Below are 25,363 nucleotides of genomic sequence, written 5' to 3'. Positions count from 1 at the left end.
GCTATCACATGTTAAGAAAATTTTGCCATTACCATGAGTTGCGGGGCCTCTCAAACGCCGATCTGCGACCTGTGCCACTTTAGTATACGCTGCACACAATAAACTGGAGCCCTTAAAGCGCCCAGGTTTATAGAATCTCGAGAGGAAGTTCCAGAAACCTTTACACATAGGCTGCATGCTTGTACACGCCCCATACTTTACATGGGTAGAGAAAATATTCACAAAATTTATAATTGGTTGATAGATTCAGGAGATTGAGAGGTGGGGCAGAGGTGTTGACAACCTTAACACAAGAACAAAACGATCTTCAAACTAGGGTTAGCCACCTCTGAAAATTATCTTTCCCTTAGGAATTAATTGCCCTTAACCCCGGCAGAGGGGACAATAAGGCCCATGGTAGAGACATCTAATTATTGAACATTCAAGTGTCTTGCATAACATTATTTAAAGTTCAATTACATAAATGGCCTTACAGAAGGCACGCTGTTTATTTACGTTTTTTGTTTTTTGCTTTTCGTCGCACCGAGGTGGCGATGATGGGAGAGGGATACCCTAGGAATTAGAAGGAAGCAGCCATGGCGTTAATTAAGGTACACCCCAGCATTTTCGTGGTGGGAAATTGGGAAACCACCAAAAACCACCTTCAGGGCAGCAGACAGTTTACCACGGAACAGGCCGCCACCCCCAAAGGTTTTAACACGGTATTAACTGTTTTGAAATCTTGAATCTTGCCATACATAATTTTTGAGAAAACATGTAAGTTGGAGTATCACTAGATAGTGAGTCTTTTCTTGTTTAATTCTTGACGTAAAGTAGTTTAGATAGTGTTTGCGAAGTAGTAGAAGTTCGGGCTGTTGCGCTCGAAGTCGATGGCAAGAGAGGTCAGGATGGGGTCGTCCGGACCCCCAAGGTATTCTGAGATATCATCCTCCCGTATATTGTGGGGAGCAAACAAGGCGATGGTCACAAAGTACCAAGTAGAATTGTTCGGACCAAGGATAGAGTGGGCGGTTGGAGTCCCGCATCCAAGCCACTCCCAAGAATGATAGTCCCAAAGGAGTCAGTTTAGACAGAGTCTCGGCCGTAACGAGGCGGGTCCATGCCCCGCTCTGGCATCTCTCTCTGGTTGACACGACGTGGCCTCAGGGGAGAGTAGGCCACTGTAACAATGAGCATTGTGGCAACAGTAACTTACAGACTGTGTTACATGTGCTTTAGGTAAGGAGTAGTGCACGGAGTTTCTAAGACAGGTTTGGAGGCAGGGTTCTTAATGGCAGAATGGTAACGAAATCATTGAAGGAAAGGTTTTCGAAAAAGGATTCAAACAAAAATGAATGAATACTTTAATTGTGTTATTTAATTTCTTAGCTCTCCAGACCAGGAGCGGTATCTTACCGTCAAAGAGCTCCTCAATTGGAACTACGTAGGTTGAGTGGACCTCGAACTAGCCAACAGATCGTATTAAAATCCCTAGGCCTAGCTGGGAATCGAACACGGAGGGGCAGAGATAGGCATGCTACCTCCTACACTGCGGAGGGTGGCATTTTTAAACGACAACTGAATGTTAGATATTATGGAAACACAGATCGAAAACATGACACCGCGTCTACATTCCCCAGAGATTGAAGTTAGTGATTACTACCACATTACTGGAAAAATGTCGTAAAACAGCGTAGCCACTTAGTAGTTGATACAGCAGCAATGTATTCAATATTATTAATTTACAGATTTTGGTTTTAACACAGTGGTATACTGTAGTTTGTTCAGAGAGCAAGCAGACAGCAGCTTTCATGTAGGAAGCAGTATGCCGAAGTGGTTGTACTGGGTTGTACTGACGGCTGCACTTGCGTGTGAAACAGATGGGCCAGATATAATAATAATTTAGTTATTCCTTTCGTGTGTGTGCAGACCCTTAAGCCGAACCTCTATGACTGTGAGTGGGCTGTGTGGATATTGTAAAGTGCAGCTGTAAGCTTGCATCCAAGTTTTGAACCGTACTGTTAGCAGCCTTCGGGATAGTTTTCCGTGGTTTCCTATTTTCACTACACATATATAATGTTAATTAAGAAGCGCGCAGCTGTAACCCTGCATTCGGGGTTTGAACCATACTGTTGCTAGCTCTGAAGATAGTTTTCTGCGGTTTCCTATATTCACTACAGTCATATAATGATAATTAAGGAGTAATTGTACGTCGTAATGGAGATAACCTAGTAAATATTTTCTAGAAATGATGTTAGCAGGAACATCTAACAGTAAAACTGTACAGAAAATGATAATTAAGTGTTGTTAGGCCCAGGACTTTTGATTAACGCCCGTTATTCAGTTACCATGGTAGATTATAAAGCAGCAAGACTCAATACCTGTTAGCGACCTAGTACCACATCTCCTTCATAGTTCTTGTACAACTACAAAAATACGCCATGGAACGTTGTTTCCTTCTAGTATTCGATGTATTATATCTGGCCCATCGGGATGTGGGAAGACAAATACTTTACTCAAACTCATTACCTTTATAAATGGCATACGCTTCGAGAATATTTATGTTTTCGCCAAGTCACTCTATCAGCCGCTATATACAACTCTACAAATTGTAATGCACGATCGGGTTAAAGATGGATTGAAATATTTTGAATTTAATTCACATGAGCAAATATCATCACCGGATGATGAGCTTGTCAACTCTCTTATGATCTTTAGCGATGTCGTAACAGAGCAAAACGTTACTCGTGCATACTTTAGTATGGGGTGACATGAATATGTAAATTGCATCTATTTATGTCAAACCTATTCTCGTGTGGCTAAGTAGTTGATACACGACAACGCAAATATTATTGCGTTTTTCGGCAAGATGAGCGCAACATGCGGCATGTGTACGATGATCATGTTAACACTGATATGACATTCAATGACTTTAAACGTATGTGTGCTACATGTTGGTCATCACAACGTTACGGCTTATTAGTTATTGGTAAAGAAAGTGATGTTCAGTATGGATGATATCGCATAGGTTTTGATCATCTTATATGCATTAACACAGAGTTATAATCACCACTTGATCAAAAAACCACCATCATATCAACATCCAGCAAAGGAAGTACAAAACATGTAATCCGTGCTCGAAACAATATTCGACCGAAATTTAAAGAGCTTGAACGTATTCAAGCAGACACTGATTTATTTTTGAAAACGCAACTAGGTACACCATGGAAATCAATTTTTAATTCCACTTCATTGTCCCAGTCTACTACAATTTTTGTTTCTTTGCAAACATCATATGATAAAGAGAAGCATGAACAAGAAAAGAATAAAGAAGAGATGCAGGATGAGGAAGACGAGAAGCAGGATAGGGGTGAAGAAGAGAATGAGGAAGAAGAACTTAACGATATTTCACCATCTAAGCGTGTTAAGTTTATAACTACAGATGTTATTACTGAAACACCTATTTCATCAACACATTCTTTGTCTGAGGTTATCATCATGCCAGAGTATAGTAATCACTTAAAGACTTTTATTCGAAATACCAATGGATCACTCTTATATGGAAGAACTCTTTACAGGACAAAGTGGCATTCGCTGTGAAGACTCACTGTAAAAGGTGTTACCTGTTGCAACCATACCACCCACACCATTGCCCCATAGAACCACATGACAGCATCATTGTTCCCGCCATATAGCACAATACGCTAAGGCGTTCGATGGTATGGGACCGTTTTAGTCTAGAGTCAAATGCCACCTCATCTAGAAAAGCGAAGAAAAATAAACTTCAAAGTGCTGGGTGAGCAAAGGCTCTTTCGACCGTGCAAGGATAACTGCACTCCTCCGTTCCAAAGAATCAAACCAATGGCCTCCCAGGGCCATGGTGCGTTTGCGACAAAAAATCAAAATATAACACTTGACTAACTTAAAGGCATAAATGAACGGAGGGAAATTTAGGATGCAATGTTTTTCCGGCAAAATGACAGGCAAAGAAAAGTTTTTAAAAACCTATTTATTATTCCTTGATAAAATCACGATTAATTGAAATTAACCCTGAATAATTCTACTATAATGAAAATAAAATATACAATGTCCGATGGACTAAATACACATTTGGAGATTTCCCTCCATTCATAAAATCTTTTTTATAATTCACATTTGTTTTGGAATAGTTCGAGAGATGCCATACGAGTAAGACGCGTGAGTTTAAGCTCGTGGAATTTCAGTGTTTTGGCAGGTGTAAACAATTGCGACAGTGCTGTAATTTGCCACAGTGCATCTATTTGTATCGTGGAATCGAGTACTATTAACAGTTATATCGTTCTTTGTTAGACTGCCGTACAATTAATGTAACAGTGAAATGGCACCAGGAACGAAGAAGAATCAACAGCAGGCCGAGTGCAGGAGTGCCAACCCAACAGAATACACCGTGAGGAAAATAATAGAAGAGACACTTCAGTCTAAGGTATTCGTGGAATTAATTGTGAGTACCATAGTGGACAAAATTACGGAGTGTGTGTTAAAGATACTAGAGGAATCTGTGTAGTTCAATATAAATGCATGTGAGGACCTAACGAATGAGATTGCCAAGAGAGACAAAGAACTCGCAGAACTGAAAGTGGAAGTGAAATCAAATTATGATAATTTGGAACAATATCAGCGTAGAAATAACCTCCGCATGTTTGTCATTCCGGAGGAGTCAAATGAGGACACGGAAAATTTAGTATTAAATGGAGCCGACATAAAATTGACTGATATTGACAGGAGCCACAGAGTCGGGCTTAAAATTGGTAATAAACCCCGGCCTATTATCGTGAAGATGACATGTTATCGCACCAGGAATGAGATATTCGCAAAGAAAAGGCATTTGAAAGGATCTCGTGTCACGATCCGGGAGGACCTTACGTCTGCCAGACTGACGGTTATGAAGGCGGCTATCTCCAAGTTCGGCGTCAGAAATGTCTGGACCAGTGATGGAGTTATCCTGTTTAAGATCCCTGACGGCAGCATGCACCGCGCTACGCAGATGAGTGACATTCCATAAGCTTACTCATATCTAACCTGTGTTTACTTACTAACCCATAAGTTGGTAACACTTTGTACTGAGTTTTGTGTTCTCTTCTAGGACACATCTCCCTCTCGCTATCTCTCTCTCTCACTCTTCCCTTCACTGCTATTTCATTCCACCCTGCCTTTCTGAACGGCTGTCGTGTAGTTTTGTGTTCTCTTCTAGGACACATCTCCCTCTCGCTATATCTCTCTCTCTCTCTATCTCTCTCACTCTTCCCTTCACTGCTATTTCATTCCACCCTGCTTGGCTGAACAGCTGTCGTGTACCTGCTTGACCTTCACTAGCTCGTTAATTACGGTACCCTACTGGACACTGACCTTGTCCCAACCCTCTGTACAAACTCCGTACTTACAGTAACTTCCTTCTTAGTAATAACTAACAGCTGACTATCACCTTTTCCTGTAAATAGTCAGAATAGGTTTATAAGATGATTATGTAACATACCAACCTCTTTCAGAGACGAGAAGGGGCATCAAAGATTGCACGAGTGGATTGCAGAAGCATGCGGAAGGGAAAAGTATATTAGAAATTTTTCATACTAATATTAGAAGCATAAGGAAAAAGAAGAACATTTTAGACGTTGTTTTGAAAGCATATGATCATAGGTTTGATGTCATAATTTTAACAGAAAGTTGGTCACTGAGTAACGTGAAATATAAGTAACCATGCCTTGTATAAATCTTATTACAATGAGGGTTCAGTTAACAAATGTGATGGTGTTGTATTAATTGTAAAAATGGTTTGGAGCACGAAATGGAAATTATTGAGTATGATGACTTTAAATTTCTCAGAGTAGTAATTAACTATGACAACAAGAAATTAGCTATTACAGGAGTATATCGGTCACATGAATATCACAAACAGCGGTTTCTCAGTGCGTTAGATCATTATATCCAAGATAGATGCCATGTTGAAACCGAACTGATAATAGGGGACACAAATATAGACCTTTTAAATGAACACGACTGTGACGAATATCTCAACATGTTACACGAAAGTAATTTTCAGTCCTTAATAAACAACCCTACTAGAGTATCTGGTACAAGTAAATCATGTATTGATCATGCTTCGATTAAAAGTAGGTTGAGAAATGACGACATTCTGTCTATCATCTCTCAAAGTAAAATTTCAGATCATTATCCTATAATAATAAGTCTTAACATTCAAAATGCCTCGGTCCCTAATAATATACCAAATTTTCGACGAACCTGTTTTAAAATAGATCATTTTGAGCTTAAAAATCATTTAAGTAAAATCAATTGGGGAGACATCTTAAACAGCAGTGATTTAGATATCAAGCTCGATAAATTCGTGAATACGATTAAAAGCTGCATGAGCCTGTCCACTGTTAAATTGAAATCAAAGGAAGTTAAAAGAACAGAATGGATTTCTTACGGTTTGGTGAAATCTATTCACACAAGAGACCGACTTTATCAACAATATTTAAAAAATAAGGATAACTTGGTAATTAAAGAACAGTACAGGAAATATAGGAACAAACTAAATGATCTAATTATGAAAACGAAAACTGAGTACTATAGGAATCTGATCAATCGCAATTCAAATAACCGGGGTAAGGTCTGGGGCATAGTCAATGAAATAACACAAAGGTCAGTTAGAAAAGAAGAGATCAAGGAAATCAGATATAAAGGTGAAATCTGTAAAGATGACACAAATATTTCTAATAAATTTAACAATTATTTCATTAACGAAACCACTGAGAAAGCAAAGCATCACAGACAGATTTCTGACTCCACATTAAATATCGCTCGCAACCCTCATACTTGCTTCCTTGCACCGGTAACAGAATACATCTGAAGAGGTGTTTGAGTGAAGTACATGAAAACAAAGCTGTTGGAATAGACAATATTTCGGCTCGAATAATTAAAGAAAATATAGAGTCATTAAAGGAACCGTTGCTGAATATTATCAATGATTCCTTCACCTTAGGTTACTTTCCAAAACTGCTTAAAACAACAATAGTAAAACTTCTTCACAAGTTTGGAAATATTTATGACATTAGAAATTACAGACCCATTTCGATAACTACAACAATATCAGAAATATTCGAGAAATGCTTAAAGAACAATATTTACCAATTTTTAGAAAAAAAAACAAATACTTTCGCCAGACAGTTTGGATTCATTAAAAATCTCGGAACGACTGATGCTATATCCACCTTAACAAAGAGAATATATGAAAATATTAATTCTTCTCGGCTCTCCACAGGGATATTTCTCGACCTTGAAAAGGCATTCGGTAGTGTGTCACACCGCTTGCTCCTCCATAAATTGGAAAAATACGGCTTTAGGGGTAATGTGCTGGATTTGCTTGAGAGTTACTTGACAGATCGAGTACAGTATGTCAAAATTAATCAACATCTAAGCACACCAATGAAGATAATAAACGGTGTCCCACAAGGTACAGTATTAGGTCCACTATTGTTTATTCTATTTATTAATGATCTAGAGAAACAATAGAAAATGCCGAACATACGCACATCGTAACATATGCATATGATACACTCATTTATGTACAGGGTGATAGCTGGAATCTCGTCAGACAGAGAGCAACTCGAGCACTGCTCAAAGTTAAAGCATGGTTGGATAATAATGAATTACTTTTAAACATTAAAAAGACAAAATTTATGAATTTTTCAGTAATAGATACACGGAACGATTTTAATGAATTAACTGTACACAACATCAACTGTAAATTTAATTGTAACTGCTACAAAATTTATAAAGTGACTAATGTAAAGTATTTGGGATTATTAATTGATTCGAACATGAAATGGAAAAGTCACATCACCGATTTAAGAAAGAAAATCAGAAGAACTGTTTATATATTTCACAGTTTAAAATACATATCCAGAATGAAATTGTTTAGAGAGGTTTATTACGCTTTAGTTCAGTCTATTCTTAGCTACGGAATATTAGCATTGGGAGGTGCCTACAAAAATGTAATCAATAAAATACAGGTTGTTCAAAACCTTATATAACGAATAATGTACCAGAAAGGAAGATTATACCGAAGTAGTCAATTATTTGCTGAAGCAAATATATTTAATGTAAAACAGCTCTGTGCCCTTGAAGTATACAAATATTATTAACAAAAAGAAAAATATACTTGAGAATATTAAACATGAATATTCAACACGCAGTAAGATGTGCCACCATTGTACCTTATACAAACCCAAACTTAGCATAACAAAGCGCAATTTCTTGAACTTCATTCTAAAATTCTTTAATGTCCTGTCCGGTTCTTTACAAACTACTTCATTAAGTCAGAAAATAAGTCTGAAGTGTCTTAAACCCTTTGTCAGGGATAATAAAACTGTTATTGAAGAAATAAGTAAATGAGAATATCACGTCACGAAATTCAATTTCTATTCGATGCTCCACCATGAGCTGTTGATCATATCCATCATATGCTCGTACTTCAGGCATCATTTAAAAATATATTTCTCTCTATGTAATTAATATTCTAAATTACCACACACAAGGTTTCACCTTACGTGGTTTTTTACTGATATCTACTCGACTCTGTTGAGGTTGGTGGGACTTCGCTATAATAATACTGATAATAATAATAATAATAATAATAATAATAATAATAATAATAATAATAATAATAATAATAATAATAATAATAATAATAATAATAATTTTACCGGCCGGTACACCTCTACGCCGCAATTTAAATCTTCAGCCAATAAATCCTCCTCTACAGGAGAAACTGTGAACCTTTAGAACTGTATTAATTCATGAGTTTTCTCAGAAGATGTCACCACTATAAATTTTGGGATTACAAAGTTGTCAATACTGTGTGGATTTCAACATGTTTGTTTCCTATGGCTCAAGAAGTGTGGACGTTCCCTCACAGATGTCTCTACAAAAAATATCCTATGGTCATGCACCCTGGTACGAAGTGAATGAAACTTTTGAAGAAATTTCGTATTCAAAAGTTTTTGTCTTTACTAAATTTTGTTCTTTTCATTTTTGGGTTGGCAATATTAAGCTTTCTTTCCGCCAGTTTTGAATTTAACCAATCCTAAATTTCTGTAATTGATTTTCCACCAATGATGTATTTCTTCTCCGACTTGTGTGTAACTTTGATGTTAACCAATAAAATTCAGGAGGTGTGACTTACTTATTCCTGAAAGGTCTCGAATCTTCCACGAGAGCTTAAAAACCGCTGATTTTCTCGGCTTTTCGTCACTCGAATAACATCTAGCTTAGTGTCTCGATATGTAGCAGGGGGCGGGAAGCGCTTCTTTCTTCAGGCAGCAGATCTTCAACAAGGTAATGGCCGTTTAACATCTTTATTTCTTGCTAGTTCAGCAGTTTAACTCGCGGGGAAGGTTCGAAACGTTTAATATGTAACCTATATTTTAAAGTATGTAGGCCTTTTTCATCCTTGTAAAAACTTCATTCACCTCTAACTGTAATTCGGGGATAGAGAGTGATTTACCATCTCGAGCTCCCCTTCATTTTGAATTTGAGGTGACTACGTTTTCGTAACCGTTCTTCTATTCCTTCATAATGTGTTAAATTCTTTTTTATACGAGTCACCTCCATAATTTGGGAATAACCCCTTTATAATAGGCCTAGTTCCCCTTAGGTTTTGTAAGGTTTCATATAGGAGCGCGAACAACGCCTCCATTCATATTGGTATTTTGGGCCATTTGAGTAACCTATTATTTTTCTTTAAGGCCCTCTAGGCTGGGTACGAGATACCCCTGTTTAATTTTGTAAGTTGCGACTCAATGGCAAGTGATTGTAAAGCATTGTGTTGCCTTTAATAGGCTTGAAAGATTGAGAGTGGGTCAGCTCTTTCCGACGTGATAAAGGTGCCTCTAGGAGGCTTACTAGGTGGGGGCAAGTGCTCCATGTAATTAAGGGATTTCTGCCCTTTGGTAATTTGTGGTTGTGAGCTGAGGGCTCAGAAAGTTTAATCTTCGGGCTCGAAACCCAGAACTTGTAAAGGTCCGGAAACTGTAAATTTACCTTTGTACTTGATCTGTTCATTGTTATTTCACCTAGTGAAAATTTCTTATATTGTATCTAAATCGTTGCTTCTCACGGTATTGTACCTGGCTTGTTGACTTGTTGTTATTGATTGAAATTGTATATGTAAATTGTTATGTTTGGCGTTTTAAAAAAATATGACCTTTGTTAAAGTTTTAAATTAACTTTAATTTTGTAGTTGAGACCTATTCCAGCCCGCACCTTCTTTCACCGCTGCTGATCCACCAAACCACGGTAACAAGTGGTAGCAGAGCGCGGTTGAATGGGTCTCATTTAAGCCCCTTTTGACGGCTAAACCTTGCTTTTGTTTTGAACTCTGAATTTTCTCATTCGCTGGAATTTTTCGATTTTTCTAAAATTGTAAAATGTCTGTCATCATGTCCGGCCCTCGCAATGTCCTCCATCCCGGCTATTTGCGCAAGGAGGAATTGATCTATGAATTAACCATCCGAAATATTCAATCTGGAGGCACGGTTGCGGTAGATACCAATAAGCTTAAGGATTCCCTTCATTTGCCTATTACCGTCCTAACTTTGGGAGAGAAAGAGATTGGCGACGCTCTCTCCACGATCACTGACAACACTACTGAGCTAGCAACTGCAGTTAGTTTCTTGAAGTCGGTGATCCCTCTCCCAATCAACTTAAACGTGTACAAGCTAGGTTGTACCATTTTTCCAATAGAGCTTAAGTTGAGTGACATTCAGGGGAAGGAGGCTAGTGCTCTTGTTGAACATCTTTCTAGAATGTCTAGTAAGGTTAATCAATTGTTAACTGGGGCAGCGGCTCCCAAAACTGACCCGCCCACTGTGGTAAACATCGTTAGCGAGGAAGAGTCTTCCAAAGGGGACGAAAGTAGGAAAACCGTTGGAGTCCAACAAACATCCGCCCCATTCGAAACCGAGTCAGGTCGTCGTACATCTATTCCACCATTTGTATTGAATAATGCACCTTCTGAAATTGCTTCTCCGCCCCTTAGGCCGCTACCTACTATGTCACCTGAGTTCAGCAGTTTGCCTCATCCTTTAGCAACGCTGCTTAGAGGTATTTGTAAGTTCTCCGTCAATTCCACCAGTGATGTTATTGCCTTTTTAAGATTTTTAGTGGAGTTGTTTTCTCTCTTTCACCGTGTCAAATCCTTCAAAGTATTTACCCTTATTCCATTGGTGTCCTCTCAGACAAGATAGTTAGAGCAATTGCTGAACAATCATCCATAGAAGACTTTCATGCCCATCTGTTAGCTAACTTCATTCCGGTTCGAGCGAGGTCATCGCTACCGGTAATTAAAAAGTATTATTACCGTGTACAGCGTCTGGATGAAAACCTTGCTGACTTCATCCAAGACATTAAGTTCTACACTGGGATATTTGTTCTTTACTTCCCGGAAGATCAAATTGTCCACGCCATCGTGGAAGGCCTTACAGGTCATATTTGTGTTTTGTGTCACGCCTGCAATCTTTTGTTGAATTAGAGGCCATGGCTGCCTCAGCCGAAGGAGTTCGATATGCTGACACATTACGCGTCCTCTAGTAATTTTCGGCCTCCACCTCGCCGAACCGTCACACCCCGCGAATGTTATGCTTGTGGGTCGGATGATCATCTTCTGAATAAGTGCCCTTTGATCAAACCCAATGGGACCCGGATCGGAGCAGGTTCATCCCAGGGCTGTTTTAAATGCGGCGCGTTTTCCCATATTGCCAAGAATTGCCCTAATAATAATAGCACCCCCTCCTGCTCAACTTCTGGTGCACCTTCCAACATAACCAATAATCAAAAGTGACTAGTGGCATCGGCTGAGTCAGCAAATTCATCTTTTCGAGGCTCAGCCCCTGTTGAATCCGACCAAATCCCAGGGAAAACCCAGCCTTCTAACTTATCATTTCAAGGCCCCAAAGAGTGTCTTAGGATTGCGGCGGATACCCCCACACCGGTACCATTTCTCAAAATTGAATTGAATAATGAGCCTGTAAGTGTCTCTTTTAGACTCCGGCAGTGTTTGTTCCACTATTTCGGCTGAATGGTACTCCAAATTAAAATTTGTGTGTAAACTTTCTGATTTTTGTTCGTCTTCGGTTCAATATGTTTCGGCTAACTCATCTCCATTAGAAATTTTAGGTTCTCTGTATGCCAAAATTCGCATTTTGAAATTCACTTGGAAAGTAAAACTGTTGGTGGCTAAGCACTTGTCTTGCCCCATTATACTGGGAGCGGACTTTATGTCTCATACCGGTCTAGTGCTCGACATTCAGAGCAAGTCGTGCACTTTCAAATTTGCTTGTAATTATTCTATCCCTTTGTTAAAATGTACCTAGTTCTGTATCATGTTCATCTGTTTCGCCTACCCAGGATGAGATGTTGTTAGACCTTAGACATCTACCTGAGGAGCAGGCTGAGAGTATTCGTAAGTTGTGTCAATCGTTTCCGGATGTTTTCTCCGATACTCTTGGTGTTACTGACCTTATCGAATACAAGATCGAGGTGACGGATTCGATTCCAGTCCGATTCCCACCGTATAGGTTGTCTCCACCTAAAATGAAGGCTTTGAAAGAGATCATTGATCAAATGTTAAAAGATGATGTTATTCGACCCTCTAAGTCAGCGTATTCATCGCCTATTTTCCTAGTTCCGAAACCACAAGGTGGCTTCGGGCCTGTGATTGACTATAGGGCTTTAAATCGGAAGGTGGTGTTACAATCTGTCTCCCTTCCCGACCTCCACTCTTGTTTTACATGGTTTCGAGAAGCTGAGTTCTTCACCATCTTAGACCTCAAACAGGCGTATAACCAGAATCCTTTGGCTGAAGAATCGAAACATCTTACAGCTCTTGCCACAGATTGAAACTTGTATGAGTACAACCTCGTGCCTTTCGTGCTCCCCACGGGAGCAGCTGTGCTTACAAGACTGCTAGATAGGGTCTTCTCCGACATCAAGTTTGAGTAATTATACCATTATCTTGATGATGTCGTCGTATTTTCGGAGACCTTTGAAGAACATGTAGTTCATCTAAAAGAGGTTCTTAATCGCCTTCGTAAGGCAGGGTTAACCGTGAAATTGTCCAAGGTTGCTTTCGCTAAGCTTTCTATGTCATTTCTAGGGCACATCGTGTCACCCGATGGTGTCGCTGTAGATTATTCTAGAACACAGGCCATCCGTGATTTCAAACCTCCTAAGGACATCAAAGGTATTGCCCGATTCATTGGGATGGTGAATTTCTTCAGGAAATATATTCCTAACTTTGCTAATAGAGCGGCGCCCTTGCACTTACTCCGCAGGAATGGCGTCAAATTCGAGTGGGGGCATTCTCAACAAGCCGCTTACGAAGACCTCAAATTAGCTCTCTGTAACGCCCCTGTTCTTGCCATGCCTGATTTCTCGAAGAAATTTATCGTCCAAACCGACGCGTCGTCGTCGGCGGTGGCTGCAGTCCTTCTTCAAGAGACTGAACTAGGGAGGCGACCCATCGCCTATGCATCTAGGACTCTATCGGCTCAAGGAGCCAAGTATTCCATCTACGAACTTGAAGGTTTGGCAGTCTTATTTGCCCTCTAAAAGTTCCGCCTCTATCTGGAACACGTCAAGTTCGACTTGGAAACGGATAACCAAGCCTTAAGCTGGGTCTTACAGTAGTTAGGCCAAGTCGTACTGGTCGTATAGCCCGTTGGGCCATCAGAATTTCTGCCTTCCAGTTTGATGTTAGGCACATTAGAGGAACTAAAAATGTTGTGGCGGACGGACTAAGCCGAATATTTGCCAATGATGTAGAGACCCCTGAACAGGTTGACAGTTCTTCATTTCCCGAGTCCATACTACCTGAGGTTAATGCCATTCTAACTGATGCTCCCATGCTGTTTAGGGATATTGAAAAATATCAACGTGAAGATCCGACGCTGGCCCCTATCATGGAAACTCTTTCTTCTGGGGAACATGTCGTCCCTTATGTATTGAGGAATGGTGTTTTATGTTGCCCGTCGGGGCATGATAAGATGATGAAAGTGGTGGTTCCAGCTGTTCTTGTGCCTATGATCTTCAAGTACTATCATGAGACCCCATTAGGGGGGGGCATTTAGGCATCTTCAAAACCCGAGAAATGATCCGTAAAATGTTCATTTGGAAAGGTATGGACGGTGAAATTCGTGAGTTGGTAAAGGCTTGTAAATCTTGTTGGCTTAGTAAACCCGCCACGACCACTAAGCTAGGCTTATTGTCTTCTCACCAGGCGCCCCATGGAACGTCTGTACATCGACTATGTAGGACCCTTCTCCCAATCAAAGGGGAACGCCAATAAATTCATTTTGGTGTGCGTAGATGGTTTCACAAGATTTTCCTGGTTATTTCCGACTAAGCTGGCTACCACTCAGTCTACTATTTCTTGTTTAAATTCAATCTTTGCTTCTTTTGGTCCGTGTCAATATATTGTGTCTGATAATGCTAAAGCTGTTTCGATCTGTCCATCTCACATGTAACAACTTCTGCATACTATCCTCAACCATCTCTGGCTGAACGGGTCAATCGTAATCTGAGGTCGGCTTTAATTTCCTATCATCATGACGATCACTCCAGGTGGGATACCTCCCTGCATTGCTTGGCCTTTGCTTTGAATTCGGCGGTTCATGAATCTCATAAATGCACTCCAGCTTCATTAATGTTCAAGTTTGTACCTAACACGCCGCTCTCTAACCTTTGGTCTCTTAGTGATATTTAACCTGAGACCATAGACCCAGATAATATTAGAGATCTTTGGAAAAAGGCTAAGGCCAATCTTAAAGTCTCTCATAAAAGGTTAGGGAAAGATATGATCGTCGATGGAGGCCCACCAATTAAAAAGTAGGAGACCAAGTAATGGTCAAAATCTTTGTTCCCGCGGGCAAGCTTGCCCCCAGATTTCAAGGGCCGTGCACGGTTTTGGATTTCCTAACTCCAGTAACATTACTAGTGAGCAATCCAGCCACCGAGAGGATCTTTAGGGTACATCTGTCTCAGGTGAAACCTGTGTAATATCATTGTTAACTTAGCCATCTATGTTTTGCAATGGTGTAAAGGTTATTTTTGGTCTTTTTCCTGAGGTCTTCTGCCCCAACTTAATTTTATGGTTATTGACTTAAGCATTTCATGTACAACCTTCCCCATAGTTACTCTGCTGTCCTGTCCCTACGGCCATTACCACGCTCCCGTCTCCTGCCAAACAATACCAATGGCTTTATAAAAAGTTCCACGCTGCTGACCCCTCAGCCTCACCTACTGCATAGTACCCTTAAGCGCAAATCACCAACAAACATTCTGCCGTCGATATCTTACTGTTTCAGCGTCCCCGCAGCCGTGCGGCGCCGTACCGCCACCAAGGTGGGGTACGGGCCCGCTCCACTTCAGTGATGTCAACCGGGGTACGGCGCGCCGGAGTCCTTCTCCCGGCAAAGCCTGATGTGCGGCGCACCAACCGCCAGCTTATCCAGGGACTGTAAACAACTTCGCACCTGCGGCGTGTTTCACCACGACTACCCCTCTCATAGTGCGGGAGAGAGGTATCTCAGGGTACTTATGGGGTCCGAGCGACCTCGACTGGACATTGGGAGCGGCGGCTGGTCTTGCCGTTAAAAGTAGTAACATGTACCTGATATTCCACGGCAAACAAGCTAAAGCTGAAATCTAACTAGTGATCAACAAAAGACTTTGAAACTTTTTCTATTCAACGAGAAAGACTCTTTCATCTATTAATGTTCCGTCAATATTTTCTCACACATCTAATCACAAGGATGCTGGAATCCAATTAATTTTCAAATTCACAATCACCAAATGTGGAATTTTTTTCATAACATTGTTAAAGAACTTCTTCTGTGTCACCCCTTGGAAGGACATTTGGGGAGGGGGAGGTCTGTACCGGGCGGTACACCTCTACGCCGCAATTTAAATCTTCCGCCAATAAATCCTCCTCTACAGGAGAAACTGTGAACCTTTAGAACTGTATTAATTCATGAGTTTTCTCAGAAGATGTCACCACTATAAATTTTGGGATTACAAAGTTGTCAATACTGTGTGGATTTCAACATGTTTGTTTTCTATGGCTCAAGAAGTGTGGACATTCCCTCACAGATGTTTCTACAAAAAAAATCCTATGGTCATGCACCCTGGTGCGAAGTGAATGAAACTTTTGAAGAAATTTTGTATTCAAAAGTTTTTGTCTTTACTAAATTTTGTTCTTTTCATTTTTGGGTTGGCAATATTAAGCTTTCTTTCCGCCAGTTTTGAATTTAACCAATCCTAAATTTCTGTAATTAATTTTCCACCAATAATGTATTTCTTCTCCGACTTGCGTGTAACTTTGATGTTAACCAATAAAATTCAGGGGGTGTGACTTACTTATTCCTGAAAGGTCTCGAATCTTCCACGAGAGCTTAAAAACCGCTGATTTTCTCGGCTTTTCGTCACTCGAATAACATCTAGCTTAGTGTCTCGATATGTAGCAGGGGGCGGGAAGCGCTTCTTTCTTCAGGCAGCAGATCTTCAACAAGGTAATGGCCGTTTAACATCTTTATTTCTTGCTCGTTCAGCAGTTTAACTCGCGGGGAAGGTTCGAAACGTTTAATATGTAACCTATATTTTAAAGTATGTAGGCCTTTTTCATCCTTGTAAAAACTTCATTCACCTCTAACTGTAATTCGGGGATAGAGAGTGATTTACCATCTCGAGCTCCCCTTCATTTTGAATTTGAGGTGACTACGTTTTCGTAACCGTTCTTCTATTCCTTCATAATGTGTTAAATTCCTTTTTATACGAGTCACCCCCATAGTTTGGGAATAGCCCCTGTATAATAGGCCTAGTGCCCCTTAGGTTTTATAAGGTTTCATGTAGGAGCGCGAGCAACGCCTCCATTCATATTGGTATTTTGGTCCATTTGAGTAACCTATTATTTTTCTTTAAGGCCCTCTAGGCTGCGTACGAGATACCCCTGTTTAATTTTGTAAGTTACACCTCAATGGCAAGTGATTGTAAAGCATTGTGTTGCCTTTAATAGGCTTGAAAGATTGAGAGCGGGTCAGCTCTTTCCGATGTGATAAAGGTGCCTCTAGGAGGCTTACTAGGTGGGGGCAAGTGCTCCATGTAATTAAGGGATTTCTGCCCTTTGGTAATTTGTGGTTGTGAGCTGAGGGCTCAGAAAGTTTAATCTTCGGGCTCGAAACCCAGAACTTGTAAAGGTCCCGAAATTGTAAATTTACCTTTGTACCTGATTTGTTCATTGTTATTTCACCTAGTGAAAATTTCTTATATTGTATCTAAATCGTTGCTTCTCCCGGCATTGTACCTGGCTTGTTGACTTGTTGTTATTGATTGAAATTGTATATGTAAATTGTTATGTTTGGCATTTTGAAAAAATATAACCTTTGTTAAAGTTTTAAATTAATTTTGTAGTTGAGACCTATTCCAGCCCGCACCTTCTTTCACCTCTGCTGATCCACCAAACCAAGGTAATAATAATAATAATAATAATAATAATAATAATAATAATAATAATAATAATAATAATAATAATAATAATTTATTTAATGTGTGCAACAGATAGTTACAAGTTCAATTTATTTTAAGTATTAATATGTTAACAATAATCCTACTATTTCTGTAATATATGTGGTTTAGTTACAAGATTAATTTTTCTCAAGTAACAATGTTATTAGAAGAGTTATGTATATAAGACACAGAGTTCTGTAAATATGTAAACAACATAAGGAGTGAATAAATACTACTACTACACAGTTCTGTCGCCGAGATCTTACTGTTTCAGTGTCGCCGTATTGCAACTGAAGTGGGGTACGGGCCCTCTCCACTCCCGTGAAGGCTCCTTGTGAACGGCGTGCCAGAGTCCATCTCCCGGCAAAGGCTGAAGTGCGATGACACTACCGCCAACTCATCTGGGGACTGCACATATACTTCTAACATCACCACGATTACCCCTCTCATAGTAGCGGGAGAGGTGTATCTGAGGGTGCTTGAGGGGTCCGGGCGACCTCAACTGGGTATCGGCAGCGGCGGCAGGTTTAGCCTCAAAACTGTCAACATGTTGTTAATATTCTACAACAACAAGGACACTCTAAAACTGAAGTTAAACAAGTTTCCAACTATCTACTTAAAAAACAAAAAGACTTAGAAATTTTCTTCAATTGGAAATAATTTTTTCACAATTCTTCTGGGTCACCCCAAGGAAGGACACTTGGAGGGGGTGGAAGACTGTACCGCGAGGTACACCTCAACGGCGAGTATTCAAAACTAGCGCCTAAATGAACTCCTCTATTGGAAAACAGTGAAACTGAAACTACACCAACTTAGAACTTTACTCAGAAGATGTCACCACTAAAATATGACGTAAATTTGTTATTGTGCAGTTTCCTTACTTGTGTGAATTTCTACTTGTTTTGCTTGCCATTCATCAAGAAGTTTGCACATTCTCCCATAGATGACACTACCCAAAAAACTCTGATAATCACTAATTTCTGTAATTAATTTTCTACCAATCACAGTCTTCTTCTTCTTCTTCTTCTTCTTCTTCTTCTTCTTCTTCTTCTTCTTCGATTTTGAGTGTAACTTTTAATTGACCAATAAATTGAGAGGGTGTGGCAGGGTTCATTCGTGAAAGATCTGGAACCTTCCCTGAGGGTTTATAAACTGTGGCTTTGCACGTCTCTTGGCCAAATGATTGTCATCTTACTAAGAGTGTGCGTCAAAGCAGGAGGCGGGAGGCGTCTTTCATCAGGCAGCAGTTCGTCTACAAGGTAATGGCCACATAACATCTTTCTTTCGTGCTAGCTCCGCAGTTTAACCCGAGGGAAAGTTACGGATCAGTAACTATGTAACCTTCTTTTCTAAAATGTAACTTTCTGCCGGCTAACGTAAAAACTTCATAAAATCTTCGACTGTAAATCGGGGATAGAGAGTGATGTACCGTCTCGAGCTCCACTTCATCCCGGTTTGAGGTGACTACGTTTTGTAACTGTTTTTCTTCCTTTACGTAAGACATTAATTTATCCTTATACGAGTCACCTCAGTAGTTTGGGAGTAGCCCCTGTTTCATCGGCCTAGTGCCCTTTAGGTTTTAAGAGTTCATATCTAGGAGTGCAAGTACATGCCTCCATTCATTTTGTGTTTCGGGCCATTTACTTAACCTGTTCTTTTCCACAAAGGCCCAATAGGTTGGGTACAAGACGAACCCTGTTTCAAATTTGTAAGTTGTACCTTGATGGCGAGTGATTGTAATTTTCGGATATTGCCTTGAATAGGCTAGAAGAAACTGAGAGCCTGTTAGCTCTTGTTCAATTTTGTGATTGTAACGAGTGCCTCTGGAAGGCTAGACATTGTATTTTGGGAGCAAGTGCTCCATGAATTTTGGGGGATTTCTGCCCTTGAGTAAAATTGTGCTCTTGTAAATTTGAGCTCGTAGCTCAGGAAATGTAAAGTCTGCACCGCGAGGTACACTTCAACGGCGCGTATTCAAAACTAGCGCCCAAGTTGTCAAGGTTCTGAATCTTGGATTTTTTCACAATCTTGTTTTATGTTTGCTACTTGTACCTAAAAAAATGTTAAATTTTGAGTTCTGAAAATATAACCTTCAGTTTAAGTTCTAAATTCAATTCTTGACATTGTAGCTAGATCCATTCACCCCAGCACCTTCTTTAACCTCTTTCTGCTCCACGGGTATCCCCAATAATAATAATAATAATAAACAGAACCCTCCCCTGTTGCTGTGGTTGTTGTCATTTAAACGCGGCAGTCGTATCTCAAAAAGCTTGCCGAGAATCTCGGAAATGACATCGTCGGGCACATGGGTGATTTTTTGTGTGAACAAAATGAATTTAAACCGCAACACGAGTACAACGGTCTAACTGAAACATATGAAAATGCTGTCAAGATTTACACACGTACAGAAAGCTTAACAAAGTATTCACGTCTGTCGTAGCAACTGATATCATTATTACAGCCGTAGGTCTTCCCGTTTTATGCGACTGAAGACTGTCATCACGGGCCCTTCCGTTTAACGTGTAATATTCGCTATTAAATTCCACTAATGCCTCTTCCAGTCTATGTTCCATAAACAGGAAATCAAGTCTCCAACTTCTCGTGGTCGACAACCTTACAAACAATGACACTTGGTCGCCCTCGTACCGAAAACTTATTTCACAGACAAAGACGCCGTTGGTTTAGGGTACAAATGTTGTTTTGAGCCGCACTATAAAACTCATTAACAAGGCCACAAAACTGTAAATTTGGGAAAGAATGTCGGCATTGAATAATTTTCTATCTCCTCTTCAGCTCGCTGGAGGCCTACGCAGTTATAGAACCAAACATAAAGTTAAACTAATTGTTACCTTATTATTGAATAAATGTAACATTTCTGGTCACAAAATACAAGAGATTTGTTAAAATCTGGTCTTTATCCATAGTTTTTTGTTACAGGCTCGCACAGATAGTATTTTTGCGCGATAAATCTCAGCTCGGTTATCGGAATATGACGTCGAAGGTTGGAGAGGTCATCCAGTCGGCAAGCGAGCTGGCTGGATTCAGCATGCGGGACTTTCTTAACACTCAAGTCAATGAAATAAATAGCAAGCCAGAGCTAAAGATATCACTGTCAGAACTCGTAAGGATGTCGCTTCTCTTGGTGAGTGTTTGTTTATTTCTCTGTAGCTGATAACAAGGGGTCAAGGGAGAGTTGATGTCAGGCTTGGAGTGGAAATTTACAATAATAATAATAATAATAATAATAGACCGCCTCGTAGCCATGATCGTTAGGGCGTTGAAGTCTAAACGCTCTGACAACGTGGTTACCCGGTTCGAGTCCCGTTAGTGGAAAAAAAAGTTCACAATCAGAATATTGGCCGGCAGGGTAGGGGAATTGCTGGTATCCTATTTCTAAGCACTGGATAAGCCTTGATTAAATTCTAAACGTCTCTGCAGTGCTCATACGGAGTGAGGGCATATGACGCTGCTGCTGGTGATTCAACCGTCGGATGGAGACGTTAAGCCATGAGCAGTCCCCTTGCTGCTATTCGACAGGAGTAGGCGTAGGCTATGTGCCGGCACTGGGTCTCACCCTCTCCTCTCTTACCATCATATTTCATCTCATTAACTTTTCTGATAAGAAAGGACATTCGGTCATAAAAACGCCACGACAGATTCATCTCACCTCATACACGACCCCGTAGAGAAAACGGTACATGGGTTGGACAAATAATAATAATAATAATAATAATAATAATAATAATAATAATAATAATAATAATAATGGCGAATATCCTCCGAGCAGGCCTAGTGCAGGTCTTATAGGTGACCTGAATGTCTCCGGGATGCGGCTCCTACTTAAGAAGACATCACAAACACACGGCCCCCGATTAACCAATTTAGGTTAAAATCTCGACACGGCAGCTAATCTGACCAGGTACCTATTGTACAAAACCATTTCGCCATGGAGCTGGGCAATTTAAGGACGAAATATCTCTATAGAGTAGTGGAATTTTCACAGAATTTGAGTGGGATATTTTGTGATTGATGAATGTTCAAACAAGGAAACGTGATGTAACACAAGGTTGAGCTGTCAGTGGTGGAGATAAGTCGAAGGAGAGCAAGTTAAGTGCGGTCTCTCCACACGAGCAATAGAGGAGAGCAAAGAGAGACTTTCAGGAGCTCATTTGCAGCAGGCACCAAGCTATACAGTTAAGTGCGGTCTCTCCACACGAGCAATAGAGGAGAGCAAAGAGAGACTTTCAGGAGCTCATTTGCAGCAGGCACCAAGCTATACAGTTAAGTGCGGTCTCTCCACACGAGCAATAGAGGAGAGCAAAAAGAGACTTTCAGGAGCTCATTTGCAGCAGGCACCAAGCTATACAGTTAAGTACGGTCTCTCCACACGAGCAATAGAGGAGAGCAAAGAGAGACTTTCAGGAGCTCATTTGCAGCAGGCACTAAGCTATACAGTTAAGTACGGTCTCTCCACACGAGCAATAGAGGAGAGCAAAGAGAGACTTTCAGGAGCTCATTTGCAGCAGGCACCAAGCTATACAGTTAAGTGCGGTCTCTCCACACGAGCAATAGAGGAGAGCAAAGAGAGACTTTCAGGAGCTCATTTGGAGCAGGCACCGAGCTATACAGTTAAGTGCGGTCAGTAGGCACCAAGCTATACAGTTAAGTGCGGTCAGTAGACACCAAGCTATTCAGTTAAGTGCGGTCTCTCCACACGAGCAATAGAGGAGAGCAAAGAGAGACTTTCAGGAGCTCATTTGCAGCAGGCACCAAGCTATACAGTTAAGTACGGTCTCTCCACACGAGCAATAGAGGAGAGCAAAGAGAGGCTTACAGGAGCTCATTTGCAGCAGGCACCAAGCTATACAGTTAAGTGCGGTCTCTCCACACGAGCAATAGAGGAGAGCAAAGAGAGACTTTCAGGAGCTCATTTGGAGCAGGCACCGAGCTATACAGTTAAGTGCGGTCTCTCCACACGAGCAATAGAGGAGAGCAAAGAGAGACTTTCAGGAGCTCATTTGCAGCAGGCACCAAGCTATACAGTTAAGTGCGGTCTCTCCACACGAGCAATAGAGGAGAGCAAAGAGAGACTTTCAGGAGCTCATTTGGAGCAGGCACCAAGCTATACAGTTAAGTGCGGTCAGTAGGCACCAAGCTATACAGTTAAGTGCGGTCTCTCCACACGAGCAATAGAGGAGAGCAAAGAGAGGCTTTCAGGAGCTCATTTGCAGCAGGCACCAAGCTATACAGTTAAGTGCGGTCTCTCCACACGAGCAATAGAGGAGAGCAAAGAGAGGCTTTCAGGAGCTCATTTGGAGCAGGCACCAAGCTATACAGTTAAGTGCGGTCTCTCCACACGAGCAATAGAGGAGAGCAAAGAGAGGCTTTCAGGAGCTCATTTGCAGCAGGCACCAAGCTATACAGTTAAGTGCGGTCTCTCCACACGAGCAATAGAGGAGAGCAAAGAGAGACTTTCAGGAGCTCATTTGGAGCAGGCACCGAGCTATACAGTTAAGTGCGGTCTCTCCACACGAGCAATAGAGGAGAGCAAAGAGAGACTTTCAGGAGCTCATTTGCAGCAGGCACCAAGCTATACAGTTAAGTGCGGTCTCTCCACACGAGCAATAGAGGAGAGCAAAGAGAGACTTTCAGGAGCTCATTTGGAGCAGGCACCAAGCTATACAGTTAAGTGCGGTCAGTAGGCACCAAGCTATACAGTTAAGTGCGGTCTCTCCACACGAGCAATAGAGGAGAGCAAAGAGAGGCTTTCAGAAGCTCATTTGCAGCAGGCACCAAGCTATACAGTTAAGTGCGGTCTCTCCACACGAGCAATAGAGAAGAGCAAAGAGAGACTTTCAGGAGCTCATTTGCAGCAGGCACCAAGCTATACAGTTAAGTGCGGTCTCTCCACACGAGCAATAGAGGAGAGCAAAGAGAGACTTTCAGGAGCTCATTTGGAGCAGGCACCAAGCTATACAGTTAAGTGCGGTCTCTCCACACGAGCAATAGAGGAGAGCAAAGAGAGGCTTTCAGGAGCTCATTTGGAGCAGGCACCAAGCTATACAGTTAAGTGCGGTCTCTCCACACGAGCAATAGAGGAGAGCAAAGAGAGGCTTTCAGGAGCTCATTTGCAGCAGGCACCAAGCTATACAGTTAAGTGCGGTCTCTCCACACGAGCAATAGAGGAGAGCAAAGAGAGACTTTCAGGAGCTCATTTGGAGCAGGCACCGAGCTATACAGTTAAGTGCGGTCTCTCCACACGAGCAATAGAGGAGAGCAAAGAGAGACTTTCAGGAGCTCATTTGCAGCAGGCACCAAGCTATACAGTTAAGTGCGGTCTCTCCACACGAGCAATAGAGGAGAGCAAAGAGAGACTTTCAGGAGCTCATTTGGAGCAGGCACCAAGCTATACAGTTAAGTGCGGTCAGTAGGCACCAAGCTATACAGTTAAGTGCGGTCTCTCCACACGAGCAATAGAGGAGAGCAAAGAGAGGCTTTCAGAAGCTCATTTGCAGCAGGCACCAAGCTATACAGTTAAGTGCGGTCTCTCCACACGAGCAATAGAGAAGAGCAAAGAGAGACTTTCAGGAGCTCATTTGCAGCAGGCACCAAGCTATACAGTTAAGTGCGGTCTCTCCACACGAGCAATAGAGGAGAGCAAAGAGAGACTTTCAGGAGCTCATTTGCAGCAGGCACCAAGCTATACAGTTAAGTGCGGTCTCTCCACACGAGCTATAGAGAGGCTTTCAGGAGCTCATTTGCAGCAGGCACCAAGCTATACAGTTAAGTGCGGTCTCTCCACATGAGCTATAGAGGGACAATCTTTATTAATAGTACATTACTCAATGCATGTAGTAATGATCAGTTCCACGTTTATCCTCCCGTCTCTTTGGACGCTCTGTCTGCCGGAATTATTAGTACCACACTGGATAGCATCCGTCATTGGACTTTGGATCTTAGTTCTGCTGTTGGCTGAACTACAGTCGAAGATTCCTCAGCCAACACGTGCGGGATCTCGCAGGACCCCTCTTTTCTTGATCTTCCCTAATGATACGACCAGGGTAGGGGAGCTGCACATTTCTATTCATCCTGGTCAATAGAGTAGACCCGCATTTCAAATGCTCCTAATCTTCTGACGATGGCTTTCCTCACACCACCTTCGACAAGATCTGCTGCATGTGTCAGTCTATTCCTTCCTCAAAGAATGTGCGTGTAAAGTGTGCTAAGAGGCCACAGAACCAGGACTATGATGGCGCTATCCCTATCCCTGACAATGTCCATGTATAGAGTTATGTGTGTGTAATATGAGTGTCCGTGAGTTGACGTATTACAGCTCAGCTGTTTGTTCCCTTACTCCCAAGTCTTCCCAGCTCGAAGTTTCCAATATTTTCATTACACTACTCTTTGTCGGAAGCCACCCAGAGCAAATCGCGCTGCTCTCCTGTGGATCTTTTCATGTTGTTCTTGAGTCAAGTAATCCTGGTGAGTCTCTCACACGCTGAACGGGTCTTACGAACAACTCATATGCCTCTGGTTTACATCCTTACTGCGACCCCTAAATACACCCATAACTATATGAAGAGATGTGTAAAGCGCAGCTAGGTACTTGATCTATTTTCATAGCATCGACACAGTAATTAACATACAAGAAAACACCGCCGTTCAGTAAAACTGCCTTGCGGGATCCGCTCTTCATCATAATATGACCAGATAATGCTCCACCTGCTCTATTGCACTGGTTTTGCTTTCTTGAAATGTAGGCAACAATTGTAGTCCAACAGCCCTCTCT

The 25,363-nt window shown here is 41.3% G+C and overlaps 1 protein-coding gene across 1 annotated transcript in view; it reads left to right on the top strand.

Moving 5' to 3' along the window:
- The first annotated feature begins 20,563 nt into the window (after positions 1-20,563).
- LOC137503317 (hemolymph lipopolysaccharide-binding protein-like) overlaps positions 20,564-25,363 on the top strand; it is a 35,688-nt gene continuing 30,888 nt past the window's right edge. Inside the window, exon 1 of the mRNA XM_068230868.1 lies at positions 20,564-20,716. Coding sequence (XP_068086969.1) covers positions 20,564-20,716 — 153 coding nt within the window. The remainder of the gene's footprint in view (positions 20,717-25,363) is intronic.

This window comes from Anabrus simplex, chromosome X (genome assembly GCF_040414725.1).
Source record: "Anabrus simplex isolate iqAnaSimp1 chromosome X, ASM4041472v1, whole genome shotgun sequence".
NCBI lineage: Eukaryota > Metazoa > Arthropoda > Insecta > Orthoptera > Tettigoniidae > Anabrus > Anabrus simplex.
Note: the sequence above shows the minus strand (reverse complement) of the source record. Positions and strands in the feature narration are given on the sequence as shown.